At 49.3% G+C, this 13,690-nt stretch overlaps 1 protein-coding gene across 1 annotated transcript in view; it reads right to left on the bottom strand.

The window, feature by feature from the left end:
• Nucleotides 1-7,749: 7,749 nt before the first annotated feature.
• The window catches only part of LOC144488673 (glutathione hydrolase 1 proenzyme-like), a 60,276-nt gene continuing 54,335 nt past the window's right edge, over nucleotides 7,750-13,690 (bottom strand). The window contains exon 10 of the mRNA XM_078206760.1: nucleotides 7,750-9,212. Coding sequence (XP_078062886.1) covers nucleotides 9,060-9,212 — 153 coding nt within the window. The 3' untranslated portion in view covers nucleotides 7,750-9,059. The remainder of the gene's footprint in view (nucleotides 9,213-13,690) is intronic.

Consider the following 13,690-nt stretch of genomic DNA (forward strand, 5'->3'; position numbering starts at 1 on the left):
CACTGTCATCCCTTTAAGTAACATTCCTCATTCCATCATAGCCAACTCATGCCTCATACCACCGTAGTTTCCTTTATTAAGATTCAAGACCCTAGACTCAGAATCAACTAAATCACTCTCCATCTTAATGAAGAATTCTATCATATATGGTCTTTCAGTCCTAAGAGGTCTTCTCACACAACTGGATTGCCAATTATTCCTTTCTCATTACACAATGCCCAGTCTAGGATGTCCTGTTCTCTAGTTGGTTCCTCAACGTATTGGTCCAGAAATCCAGACCTCCATACACACTCTAGGAATTCCTCCTCTACAGTATTGTGACTAACTTGATTTGCCCAACCTACATATAGATTAAAGTCACCCATAATTACAAATGCTTCTTTATCGCATGCATCTCTAATTTCCTGTTTAATGCCATTCCCAACATCACCATGACAGTTTGGGGATCTATATCCAACCCTCACTAACGTTTTTCACCCCTTGGTGTTTCTCAGCTCTACCCATACAGATTCCACATCATCAGAGCTAATATCCTCCCTGACTATTGTGTGAATTTCCCCTCTAACCAGCAATGCAACTCCACTGCCTTTTCCATTTTAGCTGTCATTCCAAAATACTGAATATTCCTGGATGTTCAGTTCCCACCGCTACTCACTCTGCAGCCATGTCTCCGTAATCCCAACGATATCATACCTATTTCTATCTATTTGTGCAATTAATTCATCTACTTTATTGTGAATGCTCCATGCATTAAGGCACGAGGCTTTTAGGTTCGCCTTTTTAACATCACTGGTCCCATTCCCATTATTTTTCACTGAGACCCTGTTTGATTCTGGCCCTTGGTTTCTCTGCCTATCGCTTTTTTAATTCCCTTTCTGTCTTTTGCTCTTGTCCCTGATTCCCTCTCCTCTGATTCCTTATATAGGTTCCCATCCCTCTGCCATTTTGGATTAAACCGTCCCCAACCACTCTGGCAAATACACCCCTCAGACATCAGTCCCTGTCCTGCACAGGTGTAACCCGTCCAGTTTCTACTGAAGGACTTGTCAAACCTGAAGCCCCTGTTGATCACCCCTTAGTTACTCTGCGATTTCCCAATCCCGGTCTCCTGTTATCTTTCTCAAAGGGTTTCTGTTTTCATACTTCTTATTTGAAATTGATCTTTCGTGCAGATATTTGGGCCCTATATTCAAACGGTCACGAAATGCTACAAGCATCATACCCTCCATCTTTGAATTACTGCTGAAGGGCCCATTTGCCGTGTAGAAATGGTCAGAAATCTTTAAAAATCCCAAAGTGTATCTCTCTTTGAATCTAACTCTGGTTAAAGCCAAGATCCTATCTATGTTGGAAATCATAGCACAGTCCAGTAGTTTAAAGGGAAGTTCTGATTTAGGAATTTCCAAGTGGAATCTCTGCAATCTTGTCTTTAGCTGATTAAACTCCATGATGTAATCTTCTGTGGTAGAATCATCCATTTTTCTAAATTCGTCAAAGTCCATCCGAGCCTCGTGGGTATTCAGTTAGTGATCTTTCATCTAAATTTTATCCATGAATCACAAGAGAATGTCCAAACCTTCTTCATTGTCCAGTTCCTGAGCATTTAGTTCCAAGAACACTTGGCAGCTGATCTTGACCCTGGCAGGAAGCAAGGTGTGGTGAAGCACTGTAGTTGTCTGTTTATGTGATAGTTTATGTGATATGCCTGGACACACCCCTGCTGCCTCAATCCGGGGCTCCGCCCTCCTCGGGGTATAAGGGTGGCTGCTCTCCGCCCCTTTGCCTCAGTTCAGATTAGCTATCGGTTTGGGAGTGCTTCTGTTCTTGTTACTAAAAGCCTGTTGTTTCGCAACAACGAGTCTTTGCGTAATCAATGGTGTATCAATTTTATTAACAAAGATTTTGGGATGGAGCAACTCCTGAAATCTGACAAATTGGACTTGGAGCCGCAGGCTGTTGGGGCCTCAAACTCTTTTGATCACTGGCTGCGCTGTTTTGAGACCTTCATCGCCTCCTCCTCCGCCGTCGTCGTCGTAACCGACATCGACAAACTGCACGTGCTCCACGCCCGCGTCAGCGTTCACGTCTTCGCGCTGATCCGAGACGCAGAGACTTACCAGGAGGCAATCGACCTCCTCAAATACCAGTACAACCGGCAGCCGAACGAGGTCTACGCCAGACACCTGCTGGCCACTCACAGACAGCAGCCGGGGAATCGACTGAGCAATTCCTGCGCGAACTGCGTGCACACGGCAGAGCCTGCAACTGCAAGGCCGTTTCAGCCGCCCAAAACGCTGACGACCTGATCAGAGATGCCTTTGTCGCGGGCATCAGGTCGACCTATATCCGGCAGCGCCTGCTGGAACAAGGTGGGCTAGACCTGAAGAAAACTGTGGAGCTTGCCGGCTCGCTGGAGGTGGCTTTCCGGAACTTCGAGGCCTACACCCCGACCACGAGGGCGCACCGTGGACACCGCGACCGCAGCCATCTCTGTACCTGGGAGGGCCGCAAACCTACGCCACGCCCCGTCCCGACACCGAACTGACCACTGCGGCAGTCTCCGGAGGCCCAAGGTGCTACTTCTGCGGCCTGGAGAAGCACCCACGACGACGCTGCCCGGCGAAAGACGCGATCTGCTCTGGCTGCGATAAGAAGGGTCATGACCTGAAAGTTTGCGGGGCAAAATCGGCCCCCAGGACCAGGAGCGCCGCGTGCGATCCGCGGGAGGCACTGCCTTCGACACCATCGACCGTGTGCGATCCGCGGGTGCCGCCATTTTGGACATCATCGGCCACGTGCGACCCACGGGAGCCGCCATCTTGGGTGACGTCAGCCGAGTCACGGGGGCCGCCATTTTGGGAACCGTCCACCGCATCGCCTGATCCAACAGTGGCCTCAGTCGCGTTGGGCCAGTCCAGGCCTCACCAACTCGCCTGGTCGATGATGGACATCAAGGTAAACGGCCACACTACTAACTGCTTATTTGACAGTGGGAGTACGGAGAGTTTTATCCACCTTAACACGGTGAGGTGCTACGCACTGCCAGTACTGCCAATGCAGCAATCAATCTCTATGGCTTCGACGTCCCAGTCGGTGAATGTCCTCGGCTGCTGTGTAGCAACTCCGACTGTACAGGGCACGGTGTACGAGAAGTGCAGGCTCCTCATGCTGCCACAGCTCTGCGCTGCCGTACTACTGGGGCTAGATTTCATGTGTCACCTTGGGAGCGTCACCATCGTGTATAATGGGCCTTTTCCCCCAATCTCTGTCCAAAATCCACAGCTAACAGACCAGCCACCGCGCACCACCTGTGGTCTCTCGACCCTTAAAGTCGCCCCTCCCTCGCTGTTTGAACACCTCACCCCTGACTGCAAGCCCATTGTCACCAAAAGCAGACGGTACAGCGCTGGAGATAGAGCGTTTATCAAGTCCAAGGTGCGAAGCCTCCTGGGGGAGGGGATCATTGAGGCTAGTACCAGCCCCTGGAGAGCCCAAGTGGTGGTTGTTAAGACTGGGGAGAAACTTCACATGGTTATTGACTACAGTCAGACCATCAACCGATACAAGCAGCTGGATGCGTATCCCCTTCCCCGCATCTCTGACATAGTCAATCAGATTGCACAATATCGGGTGTTCTCCACCGTTGATTTGAAGTCTGCATACCGCCAGCTCCCTATCTGCCCGGAAGACCGCCAATACACTGCCTTCGAGGCGGATGGCCGTCTCTATCACGCCTGAGCGTTGACTTCAAAGGCCCCCTCCCCTCCTCTGACCGCAACATATACTTCCTCAACGTCGTTGATGAGTATTCGCGGTTCCCCTTTGCTATTCCCTGCCCGGATATGACCTCGGCCATGGTCGTCAGGCCCTGCACAGCCTCTTCACCCTGTTTGGTTTCCCCAGCTATATTCATAGCGACCGGGGATCCTCCTTTATGAGTGACGAGCTGCGCCAGTACCTACTCTCCAAAGGCATAGCCTTGAGTAGGACCACCAGCTACAACCCCAGGGGGAACGGACAGGTGGAGAGGGAGAATGCGACAGTCTGGAAGGCCGCTTTATTAGCTCTCCGGTCTAAGGGTCTTCCAGTCTCCCGTTGGCAAGAGGTCCTCCCTGGTGCTCTACACTCAATTAGGTCACTACTTTGCACGGCTACCAACGCCATCCCTCATGAACGAATGTTTGTTTTCCCCAGGAAGTCCTCCTCGAGGACCTCACTACCGTCATGGCTGACATCCTCAGGCCCTGTCCTGCTCCGAAAGCACGTGCGGATCCATAAATCGGACCCCGTGGTTGAAACGGTCCGGCTCCTCCACGCCAACCCCCAATACACCTATGTGGCGTATCACGACGGGCGGGAGGACACGGTCTCCATTCGCGATCTGGCCCCCGCAGGTACTACGTCCCACGGCCCCTCACCCCCACCTCCCAACGTTGTCCATGATGCACCAGAGTCGCAGCACGCTCATTTAGCCCCCGTGTACGGCACACCTGAGCCCCAGGAGCAGCCTCCCCACACCCAGCAGTCTGAAGGCGCTACGGACGGCTTTACCGGTTATGGACTGGCGTCTGACCCATCACCGTGACCTCCTGAACCGGCGCCACGGCTGACATTGCGACGGTCGCAGAGGCAGATCAAGCCCCCGGAGAGACTGAACTTGTAACTTGAATCAATAACTTGTGACTGTCGTTCCACCACCTCACCCCCGCCGAACTTATTTTAAACAGGGGGTGAATGTGGTGAACCACTATAGTTGTCTGTTTATGTGATATGCCTGGACTCGCCCCTGCTGCCTCAATCCGGGGCTCCACCCTTCTCTGGGTATAAAGGTGGCTGCTTTCCGCCCCTTTTGCCTCTGTTCGGATTAGCTATCGGTTTGGGAGTGCTCCAGTTCTTTATTAATAAAAGCCTGTTGTTTCGCAACAGCGAGTCTTTGCGTGAATCAATGGTGCATCACAAGGTAAGAAGTTTAACAACACCAGGTTAAAGTCCAACAGGTTTATTTGGTAGCAAAAGACACACAAGCTTTCGGAGCGCTGCCCCTTTGTCAGGTGGGTGGGAATTCCCACTCACCTGATGAAGGAGCAGCGCTCCGAAAGCTATTGGCTTTTGCTACCAAATAAACCTGTTGGACTTTAACCTGGTGTTGTTAAACTTCTTACTGTGTTTACCCCAGTCCAACGCCGGCATCTCCACATCAGGAAGCAAGGTGCCAGAACCATATCTTGTTTTCTTTCCAGTAGAGTCTGTGCCAATAACATCGACTTTATTTTTTCATTAATCAAAAGGTTCACATTTCACAAAACAGTGGTGAAAAGATAAAGATATCAGAGTTCCAGATGGCCAAATATGGACAATTATAACCTGTCACTATCTAACTGGTTTAAGTCACCGTTCTTCAAATAGTCTCTAATTACACTATTCTCGCCAAAAAAAATCCAACACAGCCTTCTGTCAACCATCCTCTGCTGCCCTTATGAAAGAGATGAGGGTGGGACTGATGAACGAGTGAGCAATGGAGGTCTATGAGTTGATCCTCGAGGTGGTCAACGTGGAGCGGACTGCCTGAGCTTGTGGCTAAGGGCGATGCACCCCACAAGGTGTCCAAACAGTCGCTGACTCCAGTCACCGAGAAGCTGCTCAAGAAGTGGAGGAAAATTCGCAAGCAGAGCGTGTACCGGGTGCTGACCCAGGCCCACCCTTCCACCCAGATCTCATCTAAGGTCATGAGTGCCATGAACTCCTTCGTGGTCGACATCTTTGAACGCTTCGACTCTGAGGCCCGCACCTCATTGTCAAGTCCCAGGCCAGAAACTCCAAGGTGTTTGTGAAATTAGCTTAGACCTTAAGGGAGCAATCTTACCATCGTACCCCGCCGGCCGATAGACTGGGCGAGCCGGTGAGATAATGAGGAGGCCGAGAAAACAGGTTTGAGCCGATTTCTCACTTCTCGCAATCTTACCGGCATTGGAGATCTGCCGAGATCAGCCTCACGCCAGTAAATAAATAATTTCAATTTAATTTAAACATCATTTCAATCAAATTAGCGAGCCCGGGACGGTATCCATTTAGATCCACCACACTGAAAGATGAAAGAATATATAACACGCAGTATAACGCAGTCTTGCGTACACCTGTAAGTCTCTATCCAGAAGATGCCCAAAAACCCTCTCATTCTGATATTGACAGCTTTGTGACAATAAGGAAGAACAGAAGCCGTCTAATTAGTCCCACTCTCCTGCTTTTTCCTAATAGCCTGGAACTTTCCATCCCGCTGAGTGTTTATCCTGGTAAATATTCAGATTTGTCCCGTCAGGTCCATCACCCGTCCCCACCTTCACCACTCACTGCACACAAGGCTGCTAAAGAAGAGCCCGTGTCGGGGGATAGATTGTATTCGCATAGATAGGGGATTATCTTACTGATAGAAGGAGGCAATGGTGCAGTGATATTGTCTCTGGACTAGGAATCCAGACACCCAGGTTAATGCTCTGGGGACCTGGGTTCAAATTCCACCACGGAAACCTTATAACCTTTAAAAAGTATTTGGATGAGTACTTGAAATATAACATAAACGGATATGGGACAAGTGCTGGAAAATGGGATTAGTGCACCTTTAGTGATAGTTATTGTCGGTGCAGACTCGATGGACCGAAGGGCCTTTTCTGTATGACTCTATGGTAGATGCTGAAATTTAAATTCAATAAAAATCTGGAATTAAGAATTGACTGAAGACCATGAAACCATTGTCGATTGTCATAAAAACCCCATCTGGTTCATTAAAGTTTATATATTAATGTCACAGGCAGGCTTACATTAACACTGCAATGAAGTTACTGAAAATCCCCTAGGCACCACACTCCGGCGCCTGTTTGGGTACACTGAGGGAGAATTTAGCATGGTCAATGCACCTAACCAGCACGTCTTTATGACTGCGGGAGGAAACTGGAGCACCCGGAGGAAACCCATGCAGACATGGGGAGAATATGCAGACTCCATTAGGGATGGGCAATAAATGCTGGCCCAGCCAGCGATACCCACATCCCCTGAATATATAAAAAAATGATGTGGAGATGCCGGCATTGGACTGGGGTAAACACAGTAAGAGTTTTAACAACACCAGGTTAAAGTCCAACAGGTTTATTTGGTAGCAAATGCCATTAGCTTTCGGAGCGCTGCTCCTTCGTCAGGTGGAGTGGAGAAATGAGAACAAACAGGGCACAGAGACACAAACTCAAAAATTTACAGAATTGAGTTTCTACATTACTGCATTCCAATCATTATTCTGTAAATTGAGTTTGTGTCTCAGTATGCCCTGTTTGTGAGCATTTCTCCACTCCACCTGACGAAGGAGCAGCGCTCCGAAAGCTAGTGGCGTTCGCTACCAAATAAACCTGTTGGACTTTAACCTGGTGTTGTTAAACTTCTTACTATATAAAAAAACACAGGTACATCCTGGTGGCTCCTCATCTCGTGACCAGAAGTACAATGCCAGTAAGTACATGGGAACAGCAACGTCTGCAAGCTCACCTCCAAGTCACTCACCAGCCTGATTTGGAACAACATCAGTGTTCCTTCACTGTCCCTGGGTCAAAACTCTCTACTCCCTCCCTAACAGCACGGTGGGTGCACCTACACTGCAGCGGTTCAAGAAGGCAGCTCATCGCCACCTTCTCAAGGGCAACTAGGGATGGGCAATAAATGCTGGTAATGTCAATATTGAATGAATTGAAAACAATCACAAAAATTACAACTTAGTTTCATAATTTATTGCTATTTCCATAATATGATAGTGCAATAAAGTTAATAAATTGGCAAACAACAGGACATAAAAATAATTGTAAGAATTACATTATGTTAAAAGAATCAAAAGGAAAAAAAAATCCAGACATGCCCAAGGATCCTGAGGAGAGCCATTGTGAGATCACACATCATTCAGAAGTACAACTGGACATCATTGGTCAGCGAATGGGCTGGATAGAATTGATCACATTGAATGGAGAACATCGAGTGGATACAACAGCAGAGAAACAGTGGGAGAACATCGCCACAGCATCTCCTGCCTGATTCTAACTTCGACAGAATAACTGGTAGAAACTCAAGAAAAGGGCGGCACGGTGACACAGTGGTTAGCACTGCTGCCTCACAGCACCTGGGACCCGGGATCAATTCCAGTCTCAGGTCACTGTATGTGCAGAGTCTGCACGTTCTCCCTGTGTCTGCGTGGGTTTCCTCTGGGTGCTCGGGTTTCCTCCCACAGTCCAAAAGACATGCAGGTTAGGTGGATTGGCCATGCCGAATTGTGCCTTAGTGTCAGGGGGATTAGCAGGGTAAGTAAATGTGATTATGGGATAGGGCTTGGGTGGGATTGTGGTCAGTGCAGACTCGATGGGCTGAATGGCCTCCTCCTGCACTGTAGGGATTCGATGATTCTAAAATGTGTAAATGGTGTTTGTGCCTACTATTCGAGATTTCTCCCACTGAAAGTCCAGTGAACCAGTGGAAGAAAAGAACGGAAATAACTTTGCTGCTGATTGAGATGGAAAGTTCAATTCCAACTGGATCCAGACTGTCCGCTTTCAATTCCTGGCTTGGAAATTTCTAAACTGATAATCAGATAAAGTAGGAAGGTTTTCCAATAAATTGAATCTGATGAGAATAAGATTAGCAGTTGACAAAGCAAAGCCTTGAACTCAAGGACTCCATACTGCAGCCCCTTGGGCCTATTCTGTCGGGACTGGTATTTGAAGAGTAAATATACAGTCAATATAAAATCAGTGCATTGGAAGAACTGGGTGAAAAGGATTTGTTTACTGATTATGTTCACAGAGTCTGGCTCCGTGTTAATTCATAAACCTCGATAGAGTGCAGCTGTGAGTAAAGACTTCCACACAATCACGGTTAACAATTGCATCGGGCCCGGAGTGTTATAGCCATTCACGCCGGTGGGATTTTCCCATCCCGCTACAGTGAACGGAGATTTGGCTGGCTGCCAAATTCTCCGACCTTGCTGCAGTGGGAGCGTGGCGGGAACGGCGGTAAGATCGCGCACCAGCTCTTCAGTAACCTTCGGGTTTACCACCTTTTCGATAATCTGATTCAGCAAACCACTTCCCTTCATCTCTGACAATGGCCTGGACCACACCCGCTGATGTTAGCTTGGTCATCATCTTCAATGTATGGTGCCTTTCTAACAAGCCTTCTTGTACTGCCTGCAAAATCAAACAAAAAAGGGTAGCAATTGTGAATTTACTGTCAAAATTGGGGCTTACATCCAACGCTTCGGAAGAGGGTGAGCCCACTGAGACGCTCAAACTTGCTGTTTATGTCCATTGAATCATAGTTGATCCAAACCACACTCCAGCCAGAATTCTCCAGCCCTTCACGCCCCGCTGCCAGAGAGAACGGAGAATGTGGCGCTCAGCCAAATCTCCATTCACTGCAGTGGGACTGGAGAATCCCAGCCGGGGAGGTCGGAGATTCTGGCCCCAAATTCACTTGTCTTTGGTCCATATCACTTGGCATCTTTACTGAACAAAAGTCAATCAATGTTCAAAGCCTTTTTGGACAAGAGACGTTTCGAGTCCAGATGACCATTTGTCAAAGCTTTTGACCCCGCTTTGACAAAGGATCATCTGAACTCAAAAAGTCAGCTCTTTTCTCTCCTTACAGATGCCGCCAGACCTGCTGAGATTTTCCAGCATTTTCTCTTTTGGGAACTCTGGCTGCGATTCTCCCATCACGATCCCCAACTTTTCTGGCAGGTCGGGGTGGGAGACGCGCGTCGCCGGTCTTGAACCGGGATTTGCGCATGAGCCGGGGATGCATGCGCATCTCCCAGAGCCGGCGGACAGTCACCAGTCAGACCACGCTGGAAACCGGCGGGAAGGCAGGTAAGTCATTTAAATCTTTTTAAAATGTATTTTAAGTATGTTTCATAGATCATAGAATCCTACAGTGCAGAAAGAGGCCATTCGGCCCATCGGGTCTGCACCGACCACAATCCCAGCCAGGCCCTACCCCCATATCCCTACATCTTTTATCCACTAATCCCTCTAACCTACGCATCTCAGGAAACTAAGGGGGAATTTTATCATGGCCAATCAACCTAACCTGCACATCTTTGGACTGTGGGAGGAAACCGGAGCACCCGGAGGAAACCCATGCAGACACGAGGAGACTGTGCAAACTCCACACAGACAGTGACCCGAGCCGGGAATTGAACCCAGGTCCCTGGAGCTGTGAAGCAGCAGTGCTAACCACTGTGCTACTGTGCCGCCCAATTTATTAGTTCATTATCGGGAACTTTCAGGTCCCGATTGAATCTCCCACCCTGCTAGGAGTACTTCATTCCAGCGGGGTTTACACTAGCTCCCCACATTCGGGGAACTAGTGGGAGACCCCGCCAGAACGAAGGGGGACAATTGGGGCCCCCCAGGGGGGGTCAGACGGCGGGGGGGTGGTGCCCCCTGAGCATGGGCACCCTGGCAGTGTCAGCCTGTGCCCCCTGGCACTGTCAAAGGGGCAAAGGGCCCAAGCCCAGAGGGTACCTTGGCACTGCCCAGCGGGCATCGGACAGTACCAAGGGGGCAGGGCCTACTGTGGGTGGGGCCTCGGGGTGATTGGGGGGGTGGGGGGTACCACTGCCACTCTGCAGACAGGATCGGTCTGGGATGGAGGGAGGGCAGCGATTGGGCCGGGGTGGGGGTGGGGGTGGTCTGCCGGTGGGAGGGGGGGGGGGGAGTTGGGGCGGGGGGGCTGCCACCGGGGTCGGGGGTGGTCTGACCCCGGAGGGGGTTTGGTGGGGGAGGCGATCTGCTGGGGTGAGGGGCGTGGGGTGGACATTGGGGCACTCTGGGATGGGGAGGTCAGGGCTGGCCTGGGAATTGTCGTGGGGGCCGTGATTGGGCCGTGTGGGGGGCTTGGAGGGACAGCACTGCGGGGGCCCCGGGCTGGCCAGCGATCGAGCTGACCAGCAAACGGGGAGTCTGACTCCAAAACTGTCAAACTCTGGTGCGAATATCAGGGAATAATACCCTGAGTTTTTAATGATATTCCGACTGGGACCTCTGCAGTGCACAGAGTGCGGAGACTCAGGTGAGAAGCTGGACTGACAAAAGTTGGGATTTAGAACAGTTTTCCTGCCAATTCATCACTTTTGGGAGAATCGCCCCCTCTACTTCTATCTCTGGGTGAAAAACTACTTCCAGATTTTTTTCCTTGGTTTTAATATTGTACCCCCTTTGTCCTTGGTTCTCCACACCGTAGGAAATAATCTCTTTCTCCTCCATCAAATTGTATTAATGTCTGAAACAGCTCCCTCAATCATCTGTGTGCAAGAACATACTAGCACAGTTTATGCAACCTTTCTTCATAATTAAACCCTCTGGGATCCAGTGTTCTGTTGATGATGGCGGATGTTAGAGTCAATATAAAGGATGTAATAGCAGAGCATTTAGAAATACAGAGTATAATCAAGTAGAGTTAGCATGGCTTCATGAAGGGGAAATCATGCCTGAGAAATTTATTACCATCCTTTGAAGTGATAGTGAGCCTGATAGATAAAGGGGAATCAGTGGATGGAATATTTATGGATTTCCAAAAAACATTTTATGAGGTACCACACAAAAGGCTGCTCAATAAGAAAAGAGCCCAAGGTGTTGGGGGTTGTATATTAGCATGGATAGAGGATTGGCTGACTGATAGAAGGCGGAGAGTTGGGATAAGAGAGGAATTTTCAGGATGCAACCTGGGACAATGACAATGGGCCGGATTGGGGGGGGGAGGGGGGGGGGGGCGGGGGGGGGGGGCGATAAGCCAATGGCAAATTTAAATGTGTGTGAAAATATGAATATGGTGATGATGAGCACAGCAGTGGAAAGTCCCTGTAGTAATGTAATTTATGAAAAAAAATCACACAGTAATCGATGATAAGCTTCATAAAATCTGAACCAACTGAGCTGTAAGCTGATATCGGCCCTGGATTGGCAGTCTCTGTGAATTCACTTCAAATGGTTGGGAGCTACAGTGCCTTTCAATTAGGCTATGGAAGGAACCCAAAAATATCTTTGGTGATGGATCATTCCCTGGCCTTGGAAGGGACCAAGAGTAGTTCAACTTTTTCTGAGCATTTCAAAAGCCGGGAGAAAGGCATTAATCAGGGGTGAGGTTTTGAAGAAAATTCCATAAGCCTCAGCCAAGGTCGACCAGCGTTTATGAACTGAATGATGTGTCAAGTGTGCGGTATTTCACAATGAAATATGTCCTGCTGAAACAGGTTGCATTTAGCTAAAGACAGAGCCAGCAATGTTCTATTGGTGTCACAAGGAGGAACTAGCAGGCATCTTTATGATGCATGTTGATGATTTTCTCTGGGGAGATTCTGCAGAATTTGCATATTGAATGATAGTTCAAATAAAGAAGGAATTTAAGATTGAAAGTCACTCTTGAACAAAGAACAAAGAACAAAGAACAATACAGCACAGGAACAGGCCCTTCGGCCCTCCAAGCCCGCGCCGCTCCCCGGTCCAGGATTGAATCCTGAATCCAGGATCCCCGCCCAATTTTCCAGCCTATCTACATACCAATATCCTATCCACCGAGCTGTCCCTCACAGCTACGATGCTTTGTTCATTACAACCTATTAACTCACCCCCACCCCCCCATTCCAGACCATGTGATCTCCAGGGAGAGGCGAAAACCCAGAGTGAAAAACCCCAGGGCCAATATGGTGAAAAAAAATCTGGGAAATTCCTCTCCGACCCCCTGAGGCGATCGAAACGAGTCCAGGAGATCACAATGGCCCCGATCGGAAAATGCTTCCCAACCCTAGTCATTTCCACTTCCACGAACACCATATGAATTCCCTGCCCCCGAGACAGGTTCCCAACTATCCGCAGTCTCGCTCTGTACTGGCACCAGCAAGATGATCATAGAATGAAGCCTTGAAACGAGAAACAAGGAACAATTAGCCCGCGCCGCTCCCTGGTCCAAACTAGACCACTCTTTTGTATCCCTCCATTCCCACTCCGTTCATATAGCTGTCTAGATAAGTCTTAAACGTTCCCAGTGTGTCCGCCTCCACCACCTTGCCCGGCCACACATTCCAGGCCCCCACGACCCTCTGTGTGAAATATGTCCTTCTGATATCTGTGTTAAACCTCCCCCCCTTCACCTTGAACCTATGGCCCCTCGTGAACATCACCACCGACCCGGGGAAAAGCTTCCCACCGTTCACCCTATCTATGCCTTTCATAATTTTATACACCTCTATTAAGTCTCCCCTCATCCACCGTCTTTCCAAGGAGAACAACCCCAGTTTCCCCAATCTCTCCTCATAACCAAGCCCTTCCATACCAGGCAACATCCTGGTAAACCTCCTCTGTACTCTCTCCAAAGCCTCCACGTCCTTCTGGTAGTGTGGCGACCAGAACTGGACGCAGTATTCCAAATGCGGCCGAACCAACGTTCTATACATCTGCAACATCAGACCCCAACTCTTATACTCTATGCCCCGTCCTATAAAGGCAAGCATGCCATATGCCTTCTTCACCACCTTCTCCACCTGTGACGTCACCTTCAAGGATCTGTGGACTTGCACACCCAGGTCCCTCTGCGTCTCTACACCCTTTATGGTTCTTCCATTTATCGTGTAGCTCCTCCCTACATTATTCCCACCTCTTCAGGGGCC

The sequence above is a fragment of the Mustelus asterias genome, unplaced genomic scaffold (genome assembly GCF_964213995.1).
Source record: "Mustelus asterias unplaced genomic scaffold, sMusAst1.hap1.1 HAP1_SCAFFOLD_1760, whole genome shotgun sequence".
Classification (NCBI taxonomy): Eukaryota; Metazoa; Chordata; class Chondrichthyes; order Carcharhiniformes; family Triakidae; genus Mustelus; species Mustelus asterias.